The 25,801-nt window shown below is 35.7% G+C and overlaps 1 protein-coding gene across 3 annotated transcripts in view; it reads left to right on the plus strand.

The window, feature by feature from the left end:
- The window catches only part of CTDSPL2 (CTD small phosphatase like 2), a 91,018-nt gene that overhangs the window by 10,323 nt on the left and 54,894 nt on the right, over positions 1 to 25,801 (plus strand). For all 3 annotated transcript variants that reach the window (XM_037054508.1, XM_037054507.1, XM_037054509.1), the window contains exon 2: positions 18,403 to 18,612. In XM_037054508.1, the coding sequence (XP_036910403.1) occupies positions 18,427 to 18,612 (186 nt within the window). In that variant the 5' untranslated portion in view covers positions 18,403 to 18,426. The remainder of the gene's footprint in view (positions 1 to 18,402; positions 18,613 to 25,801) is intronic.

The following is a 25,801-nucleotide window of genomic DNA, read 5'->3' on the forward strand; positions in this document are numbered from 1 at the left end:
CCCACCAGAAGCAAGTGAGGGTTTCTTTTTCTCCACAGCTCTCCAACACTTGTTATTACCTGTCTTATTGATAATAGCTATTCTAATGTGAGGTGGTATCCAGTTGTAGTTTGATTTGCATTTCCCTAATAGCTAGTAAAGTTGAGAATCTTTTCATTTATCTGTTGGCCATTTGTATGTCTTCTTGGAAGAGGTGTCTCTATGGGTCCTCTGCCCATTTTTTAATTGGATTGTTTGTTTGGTGTTTAGTTGCATGAGCTCTTTATTTTGGATATTAACCTCTTGTGGGAAGCATTGTTTGCAAATATCTCCCATTTTGTTGTTGGTGGTAGTTGGTTGGTTGGTTTTGTTGTTGGTTTCTTTTGCTGTGAGGAAGCTTTTTACTTTGATATAGTTCCATTCATTTACTTTTGTCTTTGGGGTCAAATCTATAAAATGTTCTCTATGACCAAAGTCCATCAGTTTATTACCGATTTTTTTCTATGTAATTTACTATATTGGGTCTTATATTTAGGTCTTCAATCCATTTTGAATTAATTTTTGTACATAGGGACAGGTTGTAATGTAGTTCTTCTGCATGTAGGTTCCCAATATTCCCAGCACCATTTATCGAAGAAGCTTTCTTTTCTCCATTGTGTGTATTTTGCTTCATTGTCAAAAATGATTTGACCATAACATAGTTTTATTTTGGGGCTCTCAGTTTTGTTCCATAGGTCGGTGTGTCAGTTTTCCTGCCAATTCCATGCTATTTTGATTATCATAGCTCTGTAGTATAATTTGAAGGCAGATGGTGGGATACCTGCAGCTTTGTTGTCTTTTTTCTCAGTATTGCTTTGGCTATTCAGGGTCTCTTGTGGTTCCATACAAATCTGATGATTTTTTTGTGTTATTTCTTTTAAAAATGACATTGGGATTCTGATGGGAATTGCATTAAATCTGTATATTGCTTTGGGTAACATGGCCATTTTAACCATGCTGATTCTTTCAATCCGTGAACACAAAATATCTTTCCATTTCATTGTATCTTCCTTAATCTCTTTTAACAATGCTTCGTATTGGGTTGGCTGAAAAGTTCATTTGTTTTTTCCCCATAAGATAGCTCTAGTAGTGCTTAATTGTTGACTACATTCAAAACAATTTTGTTGTATTGTGACAGCTGTTATATCAGGGTGCATTTTTAAAAACTTGTCAAAATTGGTGAATTTTTGCATACCCATTTTAATATTAAATGTGGGAGAAAATATGTTAACATTTTGGCATATTATGCTTTATTATTTCAACAGAGGTAAAAACGCAACTGAAACTTAAAAAAAGATTTGTGCAGTGTATGGACAAAGTGCTGTGACTGTGTCAAAAGTACTTTGGGAAGTTCTGTGCTGGAGATTTCTCACTGGATAATGCTCTATGGTCAGGTAGACCAGTTGAAGTTGATAGCGATCAAACCAAGATATTAATTGAGAATAATCAACCATTCTATTACGTGGGAGATAGCCAACCTACTCAAAATATCCAAATCAATAGAGCTGTTGGTGAAATGAAAAATGTATCTTTTATTTTATGGAAAGAGCCATAGGAAGTTTTGGCTAACCCAGTAGTTTTCAGTATATATGTCTTTCACATCTTTTGTTAAGTTTATTCCTAGGTGTTTTTTTCTTTTTGTTGCAGTTGCAAAAGGATTTTTTTTCATATTTTCCCCCAGAAGCTTCATTGGTAGTATATAGGAAATCTGTATTTTGCATCTTTACTATATATTTAAAATCATTTCTAATAGTTTGATGGAGTCTTAGGGTTTTCTATCAACTGCCTTTTTTTTCTCTTGCGTAATTGTTCTGGCTAAAACTTCCAGAACTATACTGAATAAGAGTGGTGAGAGTGGGCATCCTTGTCTTGCTCCTGTCTGCTGACTTCATAAAAATGAGTTGGTAAGTGGTTACTTCTCTTCTGTTTTTTGGGAGAGTTTGTGTAGAACTTTTGTTTTTAAGACATTTGGTATGATTCTCCAGTGAAGCCATTTGGGCCTGGAGTTTTCTATGTTGGTGTTTTTCTACAGTTACATTTTTTAAAAATATAGCGATGTTCATGTTATTTGTTCTTATACGAAGCTCTCTTATACGAGAGCTTTGGTGGGTTTATTTATTTATTTATTTATTTATTTTTAAGGATTTGATTTTGCCCTGGCTGGTGTAGCTCAGTGGATTGAGCACAGGCCTGCGAACCAGGAGGATCACGGTTCAGTTCCCAGTCAGGGCACATGCCTGGGTCAGAGGCTGGTTCCCTGCAGGCCAACTCCCAGCAGCGGACGCACAAAAGGCAGCCATACATTGATGTTTCTCTCCCTCTCTCCTTCCCCTCTAAAGATAAATAAATAAATGAATAAAATCTTTTAAAAATTTTAAATTTTTTCTCCTAAATTGTTGTATATATAGGCATAAATTTGTTTGTAATCCATTAATTTTCTTTTAATGTCTGTACTATGTATAATGAATGATCAGGTTCCTGATACTGGTAATTTGTGTCTTGTTCCTTTTTTCTGTCTTGCTAGGGGTTTATCAATTTACTGATTTTTTTTCTTTAAATCAACTTTTGATTTCATTAGTTTTCTGTTTTTAACCCCATTGATTTCTGTTTCTGTTGAATGCTTTGTCTCTTAACAATGTGTTGTATTTTCCTCCTTTTTTGTGAGTCTTGCAATATTTTATGAATCCTGCATATCATGAATATCACAGTAAAAACTAAGTACATAATATTCATACCTGGAAAATTGCTCTCCTGGAGTTCGAGGGTAGGGTTAAAATGAGTTTTGGTTTTATTGTTGCAAGGGATACTTTAAGTAGCTTCAAATTTCTCTAGTGCTACTTTGTCCTTAGGCTAATGTTAAAGTGTGGGGAAGTGTTTCTTGACTTTCCTGTTGACTCTCAGTTTATGTCTTTCCCTGTGTGACTGTGACTGTATGTGGAATTTAGCCTCTCCTGATCCTCTCCCAGTGGTAGACTACTGTTGTGTTAATATCAGTGCTCGTTAGCCTGGTAGTGGACTCTGGACTGTCTCTGTTGTCCTGGTTCAGTGGCAGTCTTAGTAATGCCCTGTGTGTTTGGAAAAGTTTCCTGAGTCTTTTTCTTACTGGTAGGAGATCTCTAATGACATTGGTATAAGATCTGGGCTCAAGATTATTTCCAGCCCCTCTCCTAGTGGTTAGGGTCTTTCCCTGTACCACCTTTCTTAATTATGTCTTCATTTGTGAACTTACGGGTGACTGGTGCTCCCATCCCAGCCTTAAAGGTTTTGTGCCATCTGGGGCAGAAGGATTTGATTGGGGCTTTGAATTATTTTTCTAGTACAATTATTTTTCTAGTATTTTTTCTGTTCCCCTTCTCTAGTCCTGCACCACAGAGGAATACTGTCTAATCTAATGTTTCCATGTTGTGAGTACCTGGTAGAGGTCTTGGCAAAGATCCTACAAGATTTGGATTCTTGTTATGTCTACAGCTCTCAGGGACTACATGCTTATGCCCCCTCTTTACCTTTTAGATGAATTCATTTTACCTACTTTTATGATACCACAATCTCTTCCCTTGCTCTGCTACCTGTGAGCCAGTGTTTATATTCTTTCTCTCTGAGGAAGGGCTTATCTTTTGTTGGCTCTATATTTGGTTGCCTCAAGTCCATATCTCCTGATGGATTCAAGAAAAGTTTAGTTTTGTTATTTATTCAGTTTTGTTGTTGTTAGGCATTTTTTTCTAGCTTTCTATTGCATAGGCAGAAGCCAATTAATGTATATAAGTGGGTTTTTAGACAAAACTCCAGTTAATCAGAGGTATTCCCCTCTGTTTTCTGGACCTGTAGTTTATAATTTTGTGACTAATTTGGCCTCAGGTTCCTTGGGAAAAACTCTTCCTTTTTTCTTGGTTTAGAGTGTGATTTTTAACCCATGTGCTGCAAGAATTTTTAAAACATGCAGTACCTGACTATTTAATCAAAGACACTGACCTCTTTTCCCTTAGATTGTCAAGTTAAAAAATGACAACAGTCAGTACAACAATAGCCATCTGGTGTGAATGAATCAAAATTATACCTATTTTTTTGTGAGATCAGGAAAATGTACATATTTTTTGGTGTGTGGCAGAATTTTGGTAATTAGTTTCTGTGTTCCGTGAAGTGAAAAAGATTGAAGATCACCGGTTAAACTGAAGGAAAGCAATCAGGTTGGCTAGATTGGTTATAAAGAAAGAGAATAATTTCTTAACTGGCCATAGATTGCTTTTTTTCTCTTTCCTAAACACTGTGGCTCCCTTCAAACTATCTTGTGGTCAGTTTCTCCTATAATTTTTTGTTGTCTTTTCCTAGAACCTGTCTGCTCCCAACTCTGCTTACTCTTCTATTCCATTTTTCTGTTATGAAGTGTTCAGGTACACTAGTTATATACTGAATTTTTTAAATCCAGAATTTAAATGAGATATTTCTGTACTTGGTATACCTGATAATCCATTTTTTTGTCTATAGGTTATTTTGTCATGTTTTAGAAGAAATAAATAGTTAAAGGCAGAACAGGAGAGAAAGTTTTACTTGGTCCCTTTGGTATACCTTGTTTCTGTCCCTGTATTATCTGTCCTTCCCCTTTTCACTGTATTTTATTTAAAAAGAAAAAAATTGTTTTCCTAATCCAGAGTTCTAAGGGAAACTTTTACCTTAGTGACTGAAGAAATTAAGTGATGGAGACCTATAGTTAAAAAAATTGTGGTAAAATATACATAACATAAAATTAACCATTTAAAAATATACAGTTCAGTGGTACAAAGTATACCATTTTGTGCAACATTACCACTATCTACTGCCAGAACTTTTTCATCTTCCCAAACTGAAACTTCATACCTATTAAACAATAACTTTCTTTCCCCTGGGCAACCACCATTTGTTTCATCTCAGTGAATTTGACTACTCTGGGTACCTCATATAAGTGAAATACAGTATTTTTTCTTTTGTGACTGGCATATTCTACTTAGCTAGCATAATGTCTTCAAGATTCATTCCTGTTGTAGCATTTTGGATATGGATATTACTTTATATTCCTTTTTTAAACAAAAAACTTTTTTTTTTAATTTTAGGAAAGAGAGAGATATTGTTGTTCCAACTTATTTATGCATTCACCAGTTGCTTCTTATGTGCCCTGACCAGAGATCAAACTTGTAACCTTGGCTCATCCCCATAGCACTTTAACCACCTTAACTACCCAGCTAGGGCTCAGAATTTTCTTTTTAAGGCTGAATAGTATTTCATCTTATGTAATGTATATACTGTGTTTTGTTTCTCCGTTTTATCCATTGATAGACACTTGGTTCTGCCTTTTGTCAACTGTGAATATGGTTACACAAAATATCTGTTCGAGTCCCTGCTTTTAGTTCTTTGCAATATATACATAGTAGAATTTCTAGATCATATGGTAATTCTGTGTTTACCTTTTTTTTTTTATTTAAAGATTTTTACTTATATCTAAAGAGAGAGGAAGGGAAGAAGAAAGAGAAAGAGAGAAACATCAGTTGGTTGCCTTTCTCACACACCCCTACCAGGGGCCAAACCTGCAACCCAGGCATGTGCCCTAAGCAGGAATCGAACCAAAGACCTTCTACTTTGTTGGGGCCATGCCCAAGCAACTGAGCCGTATGATCAGGGCTATGTTTAATTTTTTGGAGGAACTACCATAGTATTTTCCACAGTAACTGCATCATTTTGTCTTCCCATTAGTGATGCACAAGGATTCCAATTTCTATACCTCTCCACAAACACTTATTTTCTGTTTTTTGATGATAGCCAGCCTGGTAAGTGAAAAGAAGAATTTCACTGTGGTTTTGATTTGCATTTTCCCTAGTGGTTAGTGTGGTTGAGCATTTTTTTTCATGTGCTGATTGACCATTTGTATGTCTTCTTTGGAGATATGTCTGTTCAAGTCTTGCCCTTTTTTTGATTTGAATTTTTTATTCTGTTCCAGTCTTTTGCCCATTTTTGATTCAAGTTTTTGAATTGTAGGAGTTTTTAAAAATATATTCAGGATATTAATCCTTTATGAGATATATGATTTGCACATATTTTTCTCCCATTTAATGGGATGCCTTTTTACTTTGTCAAGAGTGTTCTTTGATGAGCAAAAGTTTTAATTTTGATGTCAAATTTATTTTTTTCTTTTGTTACCTGTGCTTTTAGTGTCATATGCAAAAAACTCACTGCCAAATCCATCCTCAAGAGCTTTCCCCTTATGTTTTCTTCTGAGAATTCTATTGTTTTAGTTTTTTTGGTCTTTGGTCCATTTTGAATCAATTTTTGTATATGGTGTAAGATAAGGATCCAACTTCATGTTTTTTGTTTGCGTGTGTGATGGATTTGCTTTTGTTGTTTGGGTTTCTTTTCTTTCTTTTTTTTTTTTTTTTTGCATCGGATATACAGTTTTCCCCAGGATTAAAGTTCTACGATTTTAATATGGATACAGATAGGCCTCGAGATATGGAATATAGTGTTTTACATTGTTTGTATAATGGTTTAGGTTCTAGATTTTTCTTTTTAGTTATATTATGGGTAAAAATATGCCATAGGAGCTGCTCTGGAACTCTAATTCCCATTTGTAAGATTTTTTCTACGAGAAGTTTGATTTTTGAGCTCCCAGCTGCCAGTTTGTAAATACAGCTGTTTGCCAGTTGACCCTATTTTTCCTCAGGAATATCACCCATTGTGAATGACTGTTTAGGAAAAGCATAGAAGTAAAAAAAACTTTAGAGGGAAATTTGAATTTTGGGTAACTTTTAGTTAGTTAAGGGTTTTTATTGGCAATTAGTACACTGTTTTTAAATCGATGATTATTTTTATTGATGGCATTCAGAAATTATTACTTAAAACATTTCTGCCATCTTCTCCACTTCATTTTTTCTCAGTCTTAAAATGGAAATAATGGATATTACTTTATATTGTTGAAATATTAAGTGAAATAATTTGTTACTGATCTTCTTGGCTTACAGTGAGGTTATGTTTCAGTAAACCCATCATAGTTGAAAATATTATCACGTGACAAAGCATTTACAACTAATCTACCTTAACAATAGTGTACAGTTGGGAAAAATTATGTACCGCAAAGCCTACTTTATAATAAAGTGTTGACTATCTTGTAACTTACTGGATACTGTATTTGAAAGTGAAAAACAATGATTGTATGGGTATAGAATGGCTGTAAGTGTATCAGTTGTTTACCCTTGTGATCAGTTGGTTGATTGGGAGCTGTGCCTCATTGCTGTTGCATGTTGCTAGCCCAGCAAACAGTGAAAAATTTAAAATTTGCAGTGCAGTTTCTACTGAATGCATATCACTTTTGCACCATCATAAAGTCAAAAATTTTAGGTTGAACTATAACGAGCCAGGTACCATCTGTGAAAGCACTTTGGATAGTGCCTGCCTTGCACATAGCTGTTAACAAAGAACAGCTGTTGGTTATAGATCACTTAAACTTTTCTGTGTTCAGATCAGTGTAGTTAAATCAGGTACTTTATTTTTTAAAAGAATAGGTTGAGAGTTGGTTTTCTGAAGTTGACAATATTTTTACACAGTGCTTTGGTAGTATACTTTGTTAGACTGTTTCAGTGTTCAAGTAAAAGTAGATATGTAAGCCTTTATTTTAGGACTTTAGTAATTTGCAGGAAATGCCAAGAGATTAAATTTAGCAAATATTTCTTGAGATATTTGGAAACATACATTATTTTTAAAGTATTTAATATAGTCTTGTTATTTTGCGGAGTTGAAGTAGAATTAATGCAGATATCTAAACATCTGTAAATTGAGCCAAAGTGGCAAACTAAAAATGTTCTTAAGTGTTAAAATGAAAAAAATTTTAAACTTTGGGTTTAAAAATGAGGAAAATTATGGTTAACTAAGTGTCTGGAGTTCAGTTCTTAGAGATTCTTTGGTATTAAGTGAGGGAATTGGCAGTAGATATTTGCAAGTTTTATTCAGTTTTGTTTAAAAGATATTTTTGTTAGAAATTATTTAACATTTAATAGTATTTGCATTATGAAGTAGTGAGTTTAATGTCTCTAATCATTTAAGCAGAATGTAGGCAATCTGTTTGAATGATTAGAGAGACATTAGGTTAGACAGGAATGCTACGTGGGAGATTTCTGTTTTCTTTCTTTTTTGAAAAGGATTTTATTTATTTATTTATTTTTTATAGAGGAGAAAAGAGGGAGTGAAACCTCATTGTGAGAAACATCAGTTGGTTGCTTCTCCTAAGTGAAAATGGAATTGGAACTGCATCCCAGGAATGTGCCCTGATCAGGAATGGAACTCATTACCATTTGCTTGAACCACACCTGTCAGGGTCCTCCTACCTGAGAGATTTCTGCTTTGGTTGGGAAGGTTAAACTAAAATCTTTTTCAACTGTAGTGTTGTAGATTTTTAGAAAAAAGCATGCACAGGCACTTAAATACGGGTAGCCTATGAATATAATTAAAGCATTTAGTTCTACTAATTATGACTACAACAAAATAATTTTCACTTTCAATTAGCAACCAATTTAAAAATTAAAAATATATTCTGATGTGCATGATTTTTCTATATAAGCACTCTTTGTATTCTGGTGAAACCATCTTTCTTAATAGCAATTTGTTAGTATTTTGAGAGGTGCTACCAAATGTTAATTAATAATCTTTGACTTAATAAATTTACATCTAGGAAACTATATTAATAATCAAATATGTACTGAAATTTTTGTACAGAATAATTACATTTGAGGCAATAGTAATTATGAACAATTTAATTTTCAACAGGCAGTAGTTGCATAAATTATAGAACATTTATCTGTATATTAGAATATTAAGTAGCCATGAAAAATTATGTTTTCAGATTTTTAAAAGAACATGGGTAGAGTTTATAGTATAAAAGGGGAAAACATATTTCCATTCTGCATGTAGTATAATTTTAACCATTAAAATGTTTATAGATATTAAATAGCCAGAGTGTACACCCTCATTTCAGTCATTTCTGATTTGAGGAATTATGTGAACTTTTTCCTATACTTCTGTGCTTTTAAAATTTAGATCAGAAAAAGATAGATATAGCCACTAGAAATACAAATTTCTCAAACTTGTAAGAGATCAAAGTGAATTTCATCTGATGTAGATTGAACACTTACCTGTGGTGCTTTTTGAGTTGTTGTAAGCCTGGTACATAACACTCACTACAGATCCACCCCTGAGTTTGGGTCGTATTTTCTTGTTTCTTTGCATGTCTCATAATTTTTTGTTGAAAACTAACCATTTTATATAACGTATTTTAGCCACTCTGGATTCAGAATTTTTTTCCTTTGAAGGTTGTTTACTAACTTCCACAGACAAAATCTCAGAAATCTGTCTCCCTGCGTTATGCAGGCACTTAAAAAATTAGTGTTTTAAGCTTGGCATACCAGGGCACATCTTTGTATCTGTGTCATTTTGTGGTTCAGCTAATAATTGAACATACATTGTGCCCAAATATCTTGCACAGTAAGACTTATTCCTCTGCCTGTGAATCTTTGCAGGGTACACATTCAATGTTCAGGCCTTTTCCATGTCTATCTCAGCTTCTATTTTCCATTAGCCTGTTCATATCTGCTCTGTTCATATGTGCAGCCACAGGGTTGGCCAGGAGTATATAGATAACTTGGGCCTTCTTAGTCTCTGCTGTGCATGTGTGCTGCCTCAGCCAGCAATATGGTTGTCCCAACAAACCCTGCAGGTTTTCACCTGCCACAGATATTATCACTTATACCAACATTATAACTTACACTGATGATACCACTATAGTTATTGTCCAGCTGCTCTAAATCATGTGAATATCTCTTTATGGTGACTTCAGTGCTGCCAGTCCTCTCAGCCTGCCAAATCATCTGCACTTTCAGGCGGGAGGATAGGAGACAGAAGCAACCCCAGATGAGAATAGAACAAACTTTCAATGTTCTTACCCCACATTGAACAGTTTTATAAGCATTCTCAAATTGTTATATGCCTCTGGTTGATTTCCATGGTACTGAAATAGGTTTTGTCACTTTGTCCAGCTGTATAGTTGCTTTTGGGGGACAGGATCTGTTGCCCTTTTAACTTGGCCATATTCAGAATTTCAGGGATTTTAACCTCTCTGTCTTGATCCATACTGTGTCTTGTTTCCCAAGGACTCAGTAGATGACAGACTTGGATTGGAAATCTAAGTATTAATTAGATTTCTCTCACAACAGTCTCAAAATAGCATTTCCAGCACCTTCACTATACGTTTCATTACTGAAGCGTTATATATTACTTTTTTGCTGTGCTGTCCTCATTCTTCTGTCACATTTATTTTTTTAAGATTTTATATATTTATTTTTAGAGAGAGGGGAAGGGAGGGAGAAAGAGAAGGAAAGAAACATCGATGTACAAGCAAAACATCAATTGGCTGACCTCCAACCAAGGACCTAGTTCATAACTCAGGCATGTGCCCTGACCAGGAATGGAACCCACAACCTTTTTGCTTTAAGGGACAATGCCCAACCAACTGAGCCACACTGGTCAGGACTGTATTACTTTTTTTAAAAGATTTTTTTAAATTTATTTATCTTTAGAGGGGAAGGGAAGGAGAAAGGGAGAGAAATATCAATGTATGGTTGCCTCTCATGAGTTCCCTGCTGGAAACTGGCCTGCAACCCAGGCATGTGCCCTGACTGGGAATCCAACCGTGATCATGTGGTTCGCAGGCCCGCACTCAATCCACTGAGCTACACCAGCCAGGGCTGCTTTATTTTTCTGTTGGCTGGTTTATCTTTTTGTGTTTAGGATTTCGTTATATATTCTACATACATGTACTTTGTGAGATATGTATTTTCTGAATATTATCCCAGTTTGTTGCTTGACTTTTGATTTCTTATTGGTGTCTTTTGGTGAACAAATAACTTTTTTATAAAGTTTATCCAATTTTTGCTTTTATAGTTATTCTTTATAGGATCATGTCATCTGCAAAGACATAGTTTTACTTTTTCCTTTCTAACATGGATTTCTTTTATTTTACCTATTTAATTATTTATTTTGCCCAATTGCATGGCTAGAACTTATAGTAAAATGTTGAGAAGAAGTGAGAGTGGACATCTTGTCTTATTTTTTTATCTCAGGAGTAAAGCATTTAGTTTTCACTATAAAATATGATGTTACCTGTGGATTTTTTCGTAGATGCCTTTTTAGGTTGAAGAAGTACCCTTCTGTTTCTGGTTTCTTGGATGCTTTTATTATTAAAGGGTGTTGAGTTTGGTCAGAATCTTTTTTATGCATCAATTGAAATGAATTTTTTCCCCTTGATTATATTGACTGATTTTCCCATTTGAAATCAGCCTTGCTTTCCTGGGATAAATCCCACTTGGTTGTGGTCTATAATCCTTTGATTAAGCTGCATTTGGTTTGCTAGTATTTTGTTGAGTTATTGCATGTATGTTCTTAAGGCATAATTAACATGTAGGGGTTTTTTTGTTTTTCTGGTAGTGTTTATGTCCAGCTTCGGTATCAGGGTAATGCTGGCCTCATAGATTGAGTTTTAAATTTTTTTGTAAGATTTTTGGGAAGGATTTGTATTAATTTTTTAAACATTTGATGAAACTCACTAGTGAAAAGCCATGTGGTCCTGGGCTTTTCATAGTGGAAAGGCTCCCCCCCCGCTCCCCTGGCTTTTTAGAGATTTTATTTATTTATTTAGATGGAGGAGAAGGAAAAGGAACATTGATGTAAGAAACATCAATCAAACATAAATCAGTTGGCTCTCACATGTTCCCAGCCAGAGTCCAGGCCTGCAACCCAGGCATGCGCCCTGATCAGGAATCAAACTGGGGACCTTTCCCTTTGCAGTACCATGCCCAACAAAGTGAGCCATGCTTGCCAGGGAACTTTGTTTGTTTGTTTGTTTTGTTGTTAATTATTAATTCAGTCTTTACTTGGCTATGAGCCTGTCAGATTTTGTTTGTTTGTTTTTTTTTTTAGTCCAGTTTAGTTGTGTCTTTCTAGCAATTTGTCCATTTCATCTAGATTATCTAATTTGTTGGTATACAGTTGTTCATAATGTTCTTTAAAACCCTTTTTAGTTCTGTAAGTTGATATTAATGTCCCTTTTTTCAGTTTCAGTCTTTTTTTTTTCTTGGCTAAAAGTTTTGTCAGTTTTGTTGATTTTTCCCCCCCAAAGAACCAGAATTTTTGACTTCATTGATTTTTCTGTTATTTTTCTTTTAAATTATCTGTTTGGTTTTTTTTCTGCTTTTATTTTCTTCTCTGCTTGGTTTAGATTCTGTTTGCTTCTCTCTTTTTAGTTTCTTAAAGTGGGAGGTTTTGTTACTGATTTGAGGGTTTGGGTTTTTTTTAACATAAGGATTTAGATCAGCAAATTGCTCTGAGCACACTGCTTTCAAGGCATCCCAAAGGTTTTGGTATGTTGTGTTTTTGTTTTCATTCATCTTTTTTTTTTTTTTTTATCTTTAGAGGGGAAGGGAAGGAGAGAGGGCGAGAAATATCAATGTATGGTTGCCTCTGCTGAGGACACACAATGTATCGTGTGTCCCCTGCCGGGAATTGGCCTGCAACCCAGGTATGTGCCCTGACTGGGAATCGAACCACAATCCTCTGGTTCGCAGGCCCGTGCTCAGTCCACTGAGCTACACCAGCCAGGGCTGTTTTCATTCATCTTGAAGTATTTTCTTTTTTTTTTTTCTTTTTAATTTTTTTCTAGATTTTATTTATCTTTAGAGGGGAAAGGAAGGAGAGAGAGAGAGAGAGAAATATCAATGTATGATTGCCTCTGGTGTGTCCCCTGCTGGGAACTGGCCCGCAACCCAGGCATGTGCCCTGACTGGGAATCGAACCGCTATCATGTGGTTCGCAGGCCTGTGCTCAATCCACTGAGCTACGTCAGCCAGGGCAATCTTGAAGTATTTTTTAATTCCCACTGTGATTTCTCCTCTGAAATAGTAGTTATTTAGGACTATGTTGTTTAATTTCTGCATACTTGTTAATTTCTCAGATTTCCTTGTTTGTGATTCTAATTTCATTACAGTGTAGTTAGAGACACTATATTTGTTTGAAACCATGGAGACAATATACTTAATAAGGTTTCAGTACTTTTAAATTTATTGAGACTTGGTTTGTGTCCTAACATGTAGTCCCTCCTCAGAATACTTCATATGTAAGTTGAAAATATCTATGCTGCTGTTATTTAGTGGATTGTTACGTAATTTGTCTTAGGCCTAGAGAACTGTTGGGGTCTTCTATTTCCTTGTTGACCTTTTGTTTAATTGTTCTATCCATTATTAACAAACTATAGAAATGATCCCTGGAAGTATAGTCTTGTGTTCTATCCATTATTGAATGTGGGGTATCTCCCTGGCTGGTGTGGCTGGGTAGATTGACTGCTAGACTGCAAACCAAAGGGTCACTGGTTCAGTTCCCTGGCAAGGCACATGCCTGGGTATTGGCCAGGTTTCCAGTAGGGGGCACACAAAGAGGCAACCACACATTGATGTTTTTCTCTCTCTTATTCTCCCTCCCCCTCTCTAAAAATAAATAAATAAAATCTTTTTTTAAAAGTGGGGTATCGAAGTCTCCAACTATAATTGTTGAATTGCTTATTTTTCACTTTAATTTGACAATTTTTACTTCATATATTTATGTCATATATTGGGACTCTGTGGTTGGATGCATATGTCTGTAATTTTTCTCTAAGTGCTGCTTATTATATCCCCAAAATTTTGATGTGCTCTGTTTTTATTATTTTTTGGTTGAAAATATTTTGTATTGTGATTTTTTAAACTTACTTATTTATACATACATTTTTAAATTTCCAGGTACATACGTGGTACTTTTAAGTGTTTTTGTTGTTATTTTTGATTTAATATGTGGTCAGAGAATGTACTTGGTAAGATTTTAGTCTTGAAACTTAACAAGACTGTTTTGCAGCTCATCATAGGGTCTGTCTGCAAGAGCATTCCATGTGAGATTGAGAAGTAGTGTTTTCTTGTTGCAGGAGTGGTCAGTTTTGAAAGCTCACGAGGGCCTGACTGCTGTAGCTCTTTCAGACCTAAAAGAACACCTCTTACAATTCACCATTGGACTGGACACAAACTCTCTGTGTTCCATCTTTTTCTTTAATGTCTTGCTTTCAAGTGAATACCCACTGGTTATTTTTGAGTTGAGAGGATTTTTTCTCAAGTTTTCTCAGAACCTTCTTTACTCTCTCTATGCTATATCTATATATTTATCTATTAGACTTTTTTATTCTCATGGGCAGAGATCATTCTGGTAGCAGGTGACCAATAAGTAATCAAATTTTCATGAACTGAACCTCATAAAACTGGACTACCTATATGTCTTCAGTTTTTTAAGACCTACTTTACCATCAGTATGTTGTTTCATAAAATTTTATAATTTCCAGAATCACTCAGTGATTTGGGGTTTAAGATAGATTTACCTTTAAGTAATATTTAGAGAAATTGATTAAAAGTAACTTTCTTTTTGAAAATTCCCCTATGCATTTGCTACATGGGAATTTTCCTTTTTGTTTTTTAAAGATTTTATTTATTTATTTTTTAGAGAGGGGAAGGTGGCAACCCTTTGATTTGCAGGCTGGCACTCAACCACTGAGCCAAACCAGCCAGGGCAAATTTTCCTTTTTTAAGGACTGCTGAGCTTAAGACAAAGGAATTAAGACATATTTATGCCCTGTAAATAGGGTTATTAAGTAAATAAAACATGCCTTGAATAATAAATAACTCCCTTTAGAAGTTAACATTGACTCCTTAGGAGAAAAGGCAATATTTATTTCATTTGGTGATAGCAACTTAAAACTGATGAGCCCTGGTAATGGGGAAAATGATTATTTGGAAAGATATTTTGGAATATCTGGTGAATCCCTTGAGTTTGGGTTTTTGTGTTTGTCTTTGTTGTTTTTGTTAAAGTAGATACAGAATAGCATAGTAATACAGTGTACCTCGGTACTTGTCATTAATTTGTTCCAGAACTCAAAAGTGCTGAAACCAATGAGTATTTAATGTTGAAGCATTTTCTCTTGCTGGACGGTGTGGTGACTTATAACAAGTTCTAGCAAACGTGATGAGTCCCGAGCAAGTGCCCAGTGCTGAAACATTTTTTTTTGTCATCAAAATGTGATGAGTATGGGGCTTGATGAGTTCTGAAACTGATGATTACCGAGGTATGACTGTAAAGTTTTTATATATTTTTTAAGGTTGCTAACTTTATTCTGTAACCATTACGTTAAACTAGTGAAAACACAACTTGTTAAGCCTCCTAATTACTCACTGAAGACACTAACCTTTGCCAGGATTTTCTACACATTTAGGAGTTTAGAGTGCTTAGAATTTCTGTGAATGCATTCAACTGTTGTGAGTAGTTTTATTGTTCTCCATACTTTGTAGTCTTTTCTAATTCCTTTTTCATTTTGAGCCTCAAAATGATAAGATGAATGTGTTCTTTATACAGTTGAAAAAATACAGTTGTGACTATTGCTTAGCTGTGATTCAGGTAAGATTAGAATTCACACCTCTTTTTTTAAATAAATTTTTTAAAATTTCTCACCTATTCAGACAGCCAATAGGTAATAGAACACTAAATCTCTTTGTAAGAATTAAACTAGCTGACACATAAAAAGCACTTAGCACACACCTGTTTCCACTCTTTGTGGAGAGAATCTTTTAAAGCACAGGTGGCAAACACAAGGCCTGCTGGCCGAATCCAGTCCTTGATTCTAGCCGGCACTGGGCTCTCGCTTAACTGTCAAGGAGTAGTCATATTTGTACAGTCCTAAAATTACATTTGGCCCTTTGAAGGCAACCATGAGGCTGATGTGGCCCCCAGTGAAAATGAGTTTGACACCCCTGTTTTAAAGAGTAGAACAAACTATCTTTTCTCCATTCAAAGTCCATAAGCTAACTGTGCTCAGAGTAAAACCTAATACCATAAAGTGACCTACAAAGCACTGTGTAATCAGGTCTTCCTCATGTTTCCTATTATTCTCCCCCCTTCACTCCACTGGTTGCCCATCCTCCAGCATGCCTGGCAGGCCTCCTCCTCAGAGTCTTTTGTACTCTCTCTTCTCCCATATAGCTTCATGCTCACTCAGTCTCTCCTCACATGTTACCATCTCAATGGGTCTTACCTGATTACAACCCCAATTACCACCTTCATCCTGCTTAGTACTCTTTATACCCCATCCTCACTTCAGTTTTCTGTTTAGCACTTAGCACCATCTGACATTATAGATATATCTGTTTTGGGGTTTTTGTCTGTGTCTCCCATCATGACAAACACATGCATGTACAACTATTGAATGAAGCTCCAGCAGAGCAGAGGTTGATTTGTTGTGTTCATGGCTATATCCCCGTACTCTAGAATACATGGCAAAGCCCATGCTCAGTAAAAGTTTGTGGAAAATTAACATAATAAATGAACATTCTGCCCAGTTTGCTTAAAGTCTAAAGGCCATCTGTTTGTAAGTCATCTGGTGTGCTTTTGGGAAAATGCAGGTTCTGGGGCCCACCCCAGACCTCCTGAATGAAAATCTGTTAGGCTAGGCCAGAAATTTTTTATCTACCTGAAGGCACACAAAAATTGGAGAACTACTGATCCAGCCCAAACTGGTAATTTTACATGAAGGGCAAGGCTACAGAGCTAGTTTGCAGAAAATAGATACTGTAACTACCAGTCTTTGTTATTTCCACTGCAAATTATTTTCATTTGTATCAGCTAAAATGGTGTCATGTTCTCTGTAAGAACTTGAAAAATGACTCTAGCTAGCTGTTGGGGTTCCTACAGAGACACAATGCAACATTAATTAAAATACTTATTTCAGCCCTGACTGGCATGGTTTGGTTGGTTGAGCATCATCCCACAAAGCAATAAGTCACTGGTTTGATTCCCGGTCAGGGCATATGCCTACGTTGCAGGCCTGATACCCAGTTGGGGCTCATGCAAGAGGCAACCAACCAGTTGGTTCTAGTTCCTCTCTCACATTGATGTCTCTCTCTCTCTTTCTCTCTCTCTCTCTCTCATTCTCCCTCCCATCCCCTTTCTCTCAAATAAATAAATAAATAAAATCTTAAAAGATTTTGTTTCAGATAGTTGCAAAATGAAAAAAAAGTAACCAAAAAACATGACTAGTTCTAAGGATTATATACAATATTCAGGAAAATATAAGTTTTAATCATGGGATTTTGTTTTATTATTTTAACCCAAATTTTCCACTACTACATTTCTTTCCTATACTAAAGCGTAATCATCCATGTAAGAGAATTCCCATCTCTTTATTTCTAGTTTAATAGTTTTATATTGTTTCACAGATTCTAATTCAGGGTATATTCTTTTTAAAAAAAATTATTTAATTGTTGTTCAAGTACAGTTTTCTGTTTTTTACTCCCATCCCAGCCCACCCCCCACTGCTCCCCACCTCCCTCCCATTTCCGCCCCCCTCAGTTTAATTCAGGGTATATTCTTAACTTCCACGTCCTGGGACACTTTTGCCAGCTGTTAATTTTTGTCATCTGTAGAATGGGAAAGTCCGAGTAGATTGCTTCATATTTTCTTTCTGATGGGAATTCAGTGTTAAAAGTACCATTAAGTATGGTAAGATCGAATTCTACAAAATAATTCAACTTCTTGTTATGCTTATATGATTGTTGATTATTAGAATTGTGCCTGTGGAATACATTTATTGAATAAGGTTTTTTTAAAAAATGATTTTATTTATTATTTTAGAGAGAGGGGAAGGTAGAGAGAAAGAGGGAGAGAAACATTGATCGACTGCCTCTTGCACATGCCGCAGGTGGGGACCAAGCCTGCAACCCAGACATGTGCCGGGACCAGGAATCAAACCAGCATCCTTTGGCTTTGCTGAGGGACACTCAACCATTGAGCAATGCAGCCCTCTTGAGCAATGCAGGGCTTGAGTGTGGGGTTTTTTCCCCACTGCAATTTGAGTTCTAGAGGGCAAAAACTTTCCCTATCTTATTTACTATTTACTAGGTAACTTCTTAGCCCAGTGCCTTGAATGTGGTAAGTGCTCAATAAATACTTGTTGAATAAATGGTTAAATGAACGATAGTGGTGGCATGGGTGGAGGCAGCATAGTGCTGTGGAAAAAACATCCACACTTTGGTGTTCAATCATAGGATATAATATTTCAGAAGCTGAGAAAACTGTTTGGGATAATGTGTACTATAAAGTTCAAAGCACAGTGCCTTTCACTTAAAACGTTAGTTTCTTATTTCAGTGCCTTAGATACCTGAACTTTTTTTTAACCAAGAGATTTTTATATTATGTAAACTGGGAAAACATGTGTAAGCTAGATTAATTTTAATAACTCTTGTTGTTTTTATCTTATAGTTTTACATGTGGCACCCATAAAAGATGAGGCTGAGAACACGGAAGGCTTCTCAGCAATCAAATCAAATCCAAACACAGCGCACTGCCAGAGCAAAAAGGAAATATTCAGAGGTTGATGATAGCCTACCTTCAGGAGGAGAAAAACCACCTAAGAATGAAACTGGCTTGTTGTCTTCAATTAAAAAATTTATTAAAGGAAGCACACCCAAGGTAATAGTTTTACATTGTACTTAAATTATTAAAATTAAAGTTTCAATGAGAAATCTAATATTGTTAGAACCCACTTTAAGGGAATAAGGTGTTATTTTACGAATACTAACATTTGGTGTCTTGTTCATTAATTAATGGTTGTAGGCAAAGTTTTTCCTACAAATTCATTTAGTTAATGAATGAATTTAAGTAATGTCATTCAATTAATGACTGTTTAAGAAAACATTTAGTCTACTTAACTGATCCACTTAGCCTTCTGGGATTTCTTCCTTAACATAATATTATGGGAAGTAAAAGAAATTTCTTTTTTTTCTTTTTTTTTTTTTTTAGATTTTGTTTATTTATTTGTCTTTAGAGGGAGGGGAAGGAGAGAGGGAGAGAAACACCAATGTATGGTTGCCTTTTTGTGCACCCCCTGCTGGGAGTTGGCCTGCAGGGAACTGGCCTGCAACCCAGGCATGTGCCCTGACTGGGAATCGAACCCTGATCCTCTGGTTTGCAGGCCTGTGCTCAATCCACTGAGCTACACCAGCCAGGGCCAGAAATTTTCTTTTTAAAAAAGATTTTATTTATTTATTTTTACAGAGAGCGGAAGGGAGGGAGAAAGAGAGGGACAGAAACACTGATGTGTGAGAGATACATTGATCGATTGCCTCACAGGGCCCCAACTGGGGACCCGGCCCACAACCCAGGCATGTACCCTGACTGGGAATTGGTCTGGTGACCCTTTGGTTTGCAAGCTGGCACTCAATCCAGTGAGCCACACCAGCCAGGGCTAAAGAAATTTCTTTTACTTGAGTTGTTTTACTTCAGTTTTTCTTTACTCACATTTTTCTTTTCCTGTCAAAGAAAAGGTAAAATATCTTACAAATATTGGGGTAGCCAAAAAGTGTGTATGGTTTTCTTCATAAAATAAAACAAGCACATTTTTTATTTTCACCAATAACTTGATTGATTTGTACATTTTGAGTATATCAGCTATTTCCCTCATGATATACTGGTAGCATTGATTGTTCTCAAGAATGTTTCAATTTGATCACTGTCAATTTGAACTGGTCTACCTGACCGACCATGGAGCATCATCCAACAAGAAATCTCCAGCATAAAACTTCTCAAACCACTGTGGACACGTTTGATGTCACAGAACCTTCTCTATACACTGCATAAATCTTTTTTTTCAATTGCATTTTTACCTCTCTTGAAATAATAAAGCTCCATATGCTGAAAATGTTCCATATTTCCTTTTGTTTTTTAAGATTTTATTTATTTATTTTTAGAGGTGGGGTAGGGAGGGAGAAAGAGAGGAAGAGAAATATAGATGTGCTGAACTGCAATGTTTTGATTTGTAGGCTGGCTCTCAATCCACTGAGCCACACCAGCCAGGGCGTTTAATTTCTTCCATATTCAATATTAAAATGGCTATACAAAAATTCACCAATTCTTTTACATTGTGAAGTTTTATTTTAAATACACACTTACCTGACAGCTGTCACAATACAATCTAACAAAATTATTTCAAAGGAAGTTAAAGGCAACTAATCATACTAGAGCCATCTTACCAAAAAAAAAACAAAAAAAACAAAAAAAAAACCTGAACGAACTTTTTGGCCAACCCAATATAGTAATACATTGTCTACTTAGGGAGATGATTTATCTATATGCATTCTAACATTTATGCAATGAAAGTATAGTATTTCGTATTAAAGTATGGGTACTGACCAAGGGTCAGATTTTCCACATTCGTACTCTGGTCCTACTTGAGTGATCTCAGGAAAGTCATTTATCCCTCTGAGCCTCAGGAAGACAGTAAAATGGGACTAATACCAACAGTTTGTCTATCAGGGTTATTTTCAGAGTAGATGGCAAACTGGTAGAAAGCAGTTTGAGGAATTTTAATGCACTCTATAAATGGATGGTGCTATTAACATTCATTGTATATAGATTGTATTACTGTTTACTGTTCTTTGGATTATTAAATATTATAAATTTTCATTATAATGTAAATATATCACTTTGATAAGTAGAAAAATAAATCACTATTGCTACTTATTCACAGTGGTAGATTTTGTAGTCATATAACTAGTAAAGCCTAGTAACTGTAAAGCATTGGCCGAGATTTAGAAGTACTATATGTTTGTAGAGTTTTTCTTTGTATTGATGGTTTAATCTTATTTTGTTTTTCTAATATAAGTAAAAAAATTTTGTTAATTTAAACAGAATGTTTTAAAAGTTTCCTTGAGTTGCCCTGGCCAGCCTGGCTCCATTGGTTGGGCCCTACAAAAGGGTGGGGTTGCCCATTTTATTCCAGGTCTGGTTATGTTCCTGGTGCTGGCTTGGGTTGAGGGTTTGGTCAGGGCCTGTGCCAGAGGCAACTGGTTGATGTTTCTCTCTCCGTCAGTGGTTCTCTCCTTCTCTTTCTCCCTGCGTTCTCTTCTCTCTTAAAAAAAAATTTCTTTGAGTTAGTTTTTATAAACCTAGAAGTAATCTACTGCAGTTATATAAGAAACATCAAATTTCTTTCAGAAATACGAATCCCCAAATCTATAAATTGTTAGTGGGTTGTCCTCAGCTTTTGTTGATGGGAATGTTACTATTTGTCAGGCTATTCTCTGACAAATAGAGAATAGTCAGTTAATAATTCTAAATCTTGTAAAGTTCTTCATCTTAGGAAAATACATCTACCCTTTACTTCTTAAAAAAGATTTTATTTATTTATTTATTTTTAGAGGAGAAAGGGAGGGAGAAAGAGAGGGAGAGAAACATCACTGTGTGGTTGCCTCTTGTGTACCCCCTACTGGGGACCTGGCCTGCAGCCCAGGCATGTGCCTTGACTGGGAATTGAACCAGTGACCCTTTGCTTCCCAGTCCGGTGCTCAATGCACTGAGCTACACTAGCCAGGGCTACCCTTTATTTTCTTATATGTTCTTTTCCTGCACGTGCAAATGCAAACTCTCAATCACTATCTAGGCTGAATATTTAATTTTCATTATATTACAGGTTATGATATATATCACCATCTTGGTCACCCCTTTTTGTTTTTTTATAAAAGGTAACAATCAGAAGTGAAGATAGGGGAGTTTCCTGTGTCTCCTGACTTGTATTCATTTTTTACTTCCTTTGATTTGGGCATACTTCTTCTGTATTAATATGGCATGATGTTATATATTATGTTTAATTGTTTTCTCTTTCACTGGTTAGATTTTTGCCCTTGTCAACTAAAACGGTTAAGATTTTTCTATAGAATTTGCCATCATTTCTTTTTTCTTAACCAACATCTAAGATTTAAAATTAATGCCTACTTACTCAAATATGTTAACTAGAATAGGGCCATGAAAAACCTGTTTGCAAACTAGTATCTTACTCATTAATTAATGGTTTGGAGCAAAGTTTTTCCTACAAATTCATTTAACTTTAATGTGATTCATCCCAGATTTCTTTATTATATTCTATAAGATTATTATAAAAATAGTATTTGAATGCCTTACTGAAATCAAGGTACACTGTTTTTTCTCCCAGTCTACAAACCCTTGTGTAGAAATAAATTAAAAGTTTAACTTGTGATGTATTATTCCTAATGAGCTTATAGTAGCTTCTAATTGTTATTTCTTTTTTGTCTACATTGTCATTATACTATCTCCTTGGTAATATATTCTAAAATTTTTCTGAGTATCTAATTTTACTGAGTATGCAATGCTTGCTCATGTTCAGTATCTTAAATACAATATCATTGTCCTTTTCAAAATTTGGGTGGGAGTTGACAGCTAATGTTTATATAGTGTCTGTTAGGTGCTTTATATTCAGTATCTCTTTAATCCTTGAACCATTTTTTGCTCTTTTCGACAAGAAAAACTGAAGTTTAGTGAATTTTGGTAATGTGTACAATGTCAATAATAACAACAATTATAATAAATAGCTTGCCCAGGATAAAAACAACAATAAAGAACAAATAAAAATTGACCAGTTACTATGTGCTATGCACTATTCTCAGTACTGTAAGTGTAATGGCTTCTTTAAGCCTTATAGATCATATAAAATAGGTGCCATCATTTGTATTATAGATGAGGAAACAGAGGCACAGGAAGGTTATATAACTTGTGCAGGGTTACTTAGCTTTAAATGGCAACACTGGATTTGAAACCCAGGTACTGGCTTCAGAGCCTACATTATTTTTAAAATTTATTTTATTTTTTAAAGTTGTTTTTCAAGTACAGTTTTCTGTCTTTTCCTCCCATCGCAGTCCATGCCCCCAGCCCTCCCCACCTCCTTCCTGTTTCCAATTCCCCCACCCCCGTTTTTGTCTATGTGTCCTTTATACTTGTTCCTGCAAACCCTTCCCCTTTTCCCCTGAAATTCCCTCCCCTCTCCCCTCTGGGCACTGTCAGTCTGTTCTGTATTTCAGTGTTGTTGGTTATATTTTGCTTGTTGGTTTGTTTTGTTGATTAGGTTCCTCTTAAAGGTGAGATCATATGGTATTTGTCTTTTTACTACCTGTCTTATTTCTCTTAGCATAGTGCTTTCCAGTTCCATCCATGCTGTCACAAAGGGTAGGAGCTCTTTCTTTCTTTCTGCTGCATAGAATTCCATTGTGTAAATGTACCATAGCTTTTTAATCCATTCATTTACTGATGGGCACCTGGATTGCTCCCAGCACTTGGCTATCATAAATTGTACTGCAATGAACATTGGTGTGCATAGGTTCTTTTGGATTGGTGTTTCAGGGTTCTTAGGATATACTCCTAACAGTGGAATTGCTGGGTCAAAAGGCTGATCCCTTTTTAGTTTTCTTAGAAAATTCCATACTGTTTTCCATAGTGGTTGTACCAGTTTGCAATCCCACCAACAGTGCACTAGGGTTCTCCTCTCCGCATCCTCTCCAGCACTTGTTTGTTGCTTTATTTATGATGGCCATTTTGACCAGTGTAAAGTGGTATCTCATTGTGGTTTTAATTTGCATCTCTCTGATAGCTAATGATACTGAGCATCTTTTCATGTGTCTCTGGATCCTCTGTATGTCCTCTTTGGAGAACTGTGTTCAGGTCCTTTGCCCATTTTTTAATTGGGTTGCTTGTCTTCTTAGAGTGGAGTCATGTAAGTTCTTTATATATTTTGGAGATTAAGCCCTTGTCTGAGGTATCATTGGCAAATATGTTTTCCCACACGGTTGGTTCTGTTTTTATTTTAGTACTGTTTTCTTTAGCCATGCAGAAACTTTTTATTTTGATGAGATCCCATTTGTTTATTCTTTACTTTATGGCCCTTGCTCCAGGGAACATATCAGTGAAAATATTGCTGCATGGAATATCTGAGATTTTCCTGCCTATGTTCTCCTCTAGGACTTCAATGGTGTCATGACTTATTTTTAATTTTTTACCCACCTTGAGTTTATTTTGGTGTATGGTGTAAGTTGGTGCTTGAGTTTCATTTTTTTGTATGTAGCATTTGTTGAAGAGGCTATTTTTACTCCATTTTATGTTGTTGCCCCTTTGTTTAATATTAGTTGACCATAGAGACTTGGGTTTATTTCTGGGCTCTCTGTTCTGTTCCATTGGTCTGTGTGCCTGTTTTTATGCCAGTACCAGGCTGTTTTGATTACAGTGGTCTTGTAATACAGTTTCGTATCAGGAATTGTAATCCCTCCTACTTTGGTCTTCTTTCTCAAAATTACAGTAGCTATTCGGGGTCATTTATGGTTCCATATAAATTTTTGAAGTGTTTGTTCTATGTCTGTGAAATATGCCATTGGTACTTTAATAGGTATTGCATTGAATCTGTAAATTGTTTTGGGTAGTATGGACATTTTGATGATGCTAATTCTTCCAATCCATGAACACAGTATATGTTTCCATTTGTTTGTGTCCTCCTTGATTTCTTTCTTTGGTGTTCTGTAGTTTTCTGCATACAGGTCTTTTACCTCCTCGGTTAGGTTTATTCCCAGATATTTTATTTTTGTTTTTGCTATATCGAATGGGATTTTTTTCTTGATTTCTGCTTCTGCTATTTCATTGTTGGTGTACAAAAATGCCTTTTATTTCTGGATATTGTCTTTGTATCCCACTGTTTTGCCAAATTCATTTATGAGGTCAAGCAGTTTTTTAGCAGACTATAGAATTTTCTGTGTACACTATGATGTCATCTGCAAACAATGACAGTGTTATTTCCTCATGTCTGATTTGGGTGCCTTTTCTTTTCTTGTCTTGTCTTGATTGCTGTGGCTAAAACTTCCAATACTATGTTGAAAAGAAGTGGTGAAAGTGGACAATCTTGTCTTGTTCCTGATCTTAGTGGAAAAGCTTTTAGTTTTTGCCCATTGAGTATGATGTTGGCTGTAGGTCTCTCATATATGGCCTGTATTATGTTGAGGAATGCTCCCTGTATTCCCCCTTTGCTGAGTGTTTTTATCATAAATAGGTGCTGTACCTTATCAGATGCTTTTTCTATATCTGTTGATATGATCATGTGATTTTTGTCTTTGCTTTTGTTTGTGTTACGTACTACATTTATTGAATTGCGAATATTGTACCATCCTTGCATCCTTGGGATGAATCCTACTTGCTCATAGAGTATGATCTTTTTAATGTATTGTTGGATGTGGTTTGCCAATATTTTGTTGAGGATTTTAGCATCTATGTTCATCAGCGATATTCGCCTGAAGTTTTCTTTCTTTGTTGTGTCTTTATCTGGTTTGGGGATTAGGATGATGCTGCCGTCATAAAAAGAGTTTGGGAGTCTTCCAACATTTTGGGTTTTTTGGGGGAATAGTCTGTGGAGGATAGGGGTTAGGTCTTCTTAAATGCTTTGTAGAATTCTCCTATGAAATCATCTGGTCCAGGGATTTTGTTTGTTGGGAGTTTTTTTATTACTGCTTCAATTTCATCTGCTGTTACTGGTCTGTTCAGGCTTTCTGCTTTTTTAAAAAAACGTTTTATTTATTTATCATTAGAGGAGAAGGGAAGGAGAGAAGGAGAGAATATCAATGTAGGGTTTCCTGTTGTGGGTCCCCTGCTGGGAACTGGCCTGCAACCCAGGTATGTGCCCTGATTGGGAATCGAACTGCTATCCTTTGGTTTGCAGGCCTGTGTTTAATCCACTGAACTACACCAGCCAGGGCTTCTGCTGCTTCTTCATTGAGTTTTGGAAGATTATATTTTTCAAGAAATTTGTCCAGTTCACCTAAGTTTTCAAATTTCT

Source organism: Sturnira hondurensis, unplaced genomic scaffold (assembly GCF_014824575.4).
Source record: "Sturnira hondurensis isolate 20B ecotype Veracruz unplaced genomic scaffold, ASM1482457v3 Scaffold0008196, whole genome shotgun sequence".
Lineage (NCBI taxonomy): Eukaryota > Metazoa > Chordata > Mammalia > Chiroptera > Phyllostomidae > Sturnira > Sturnira hondurensis.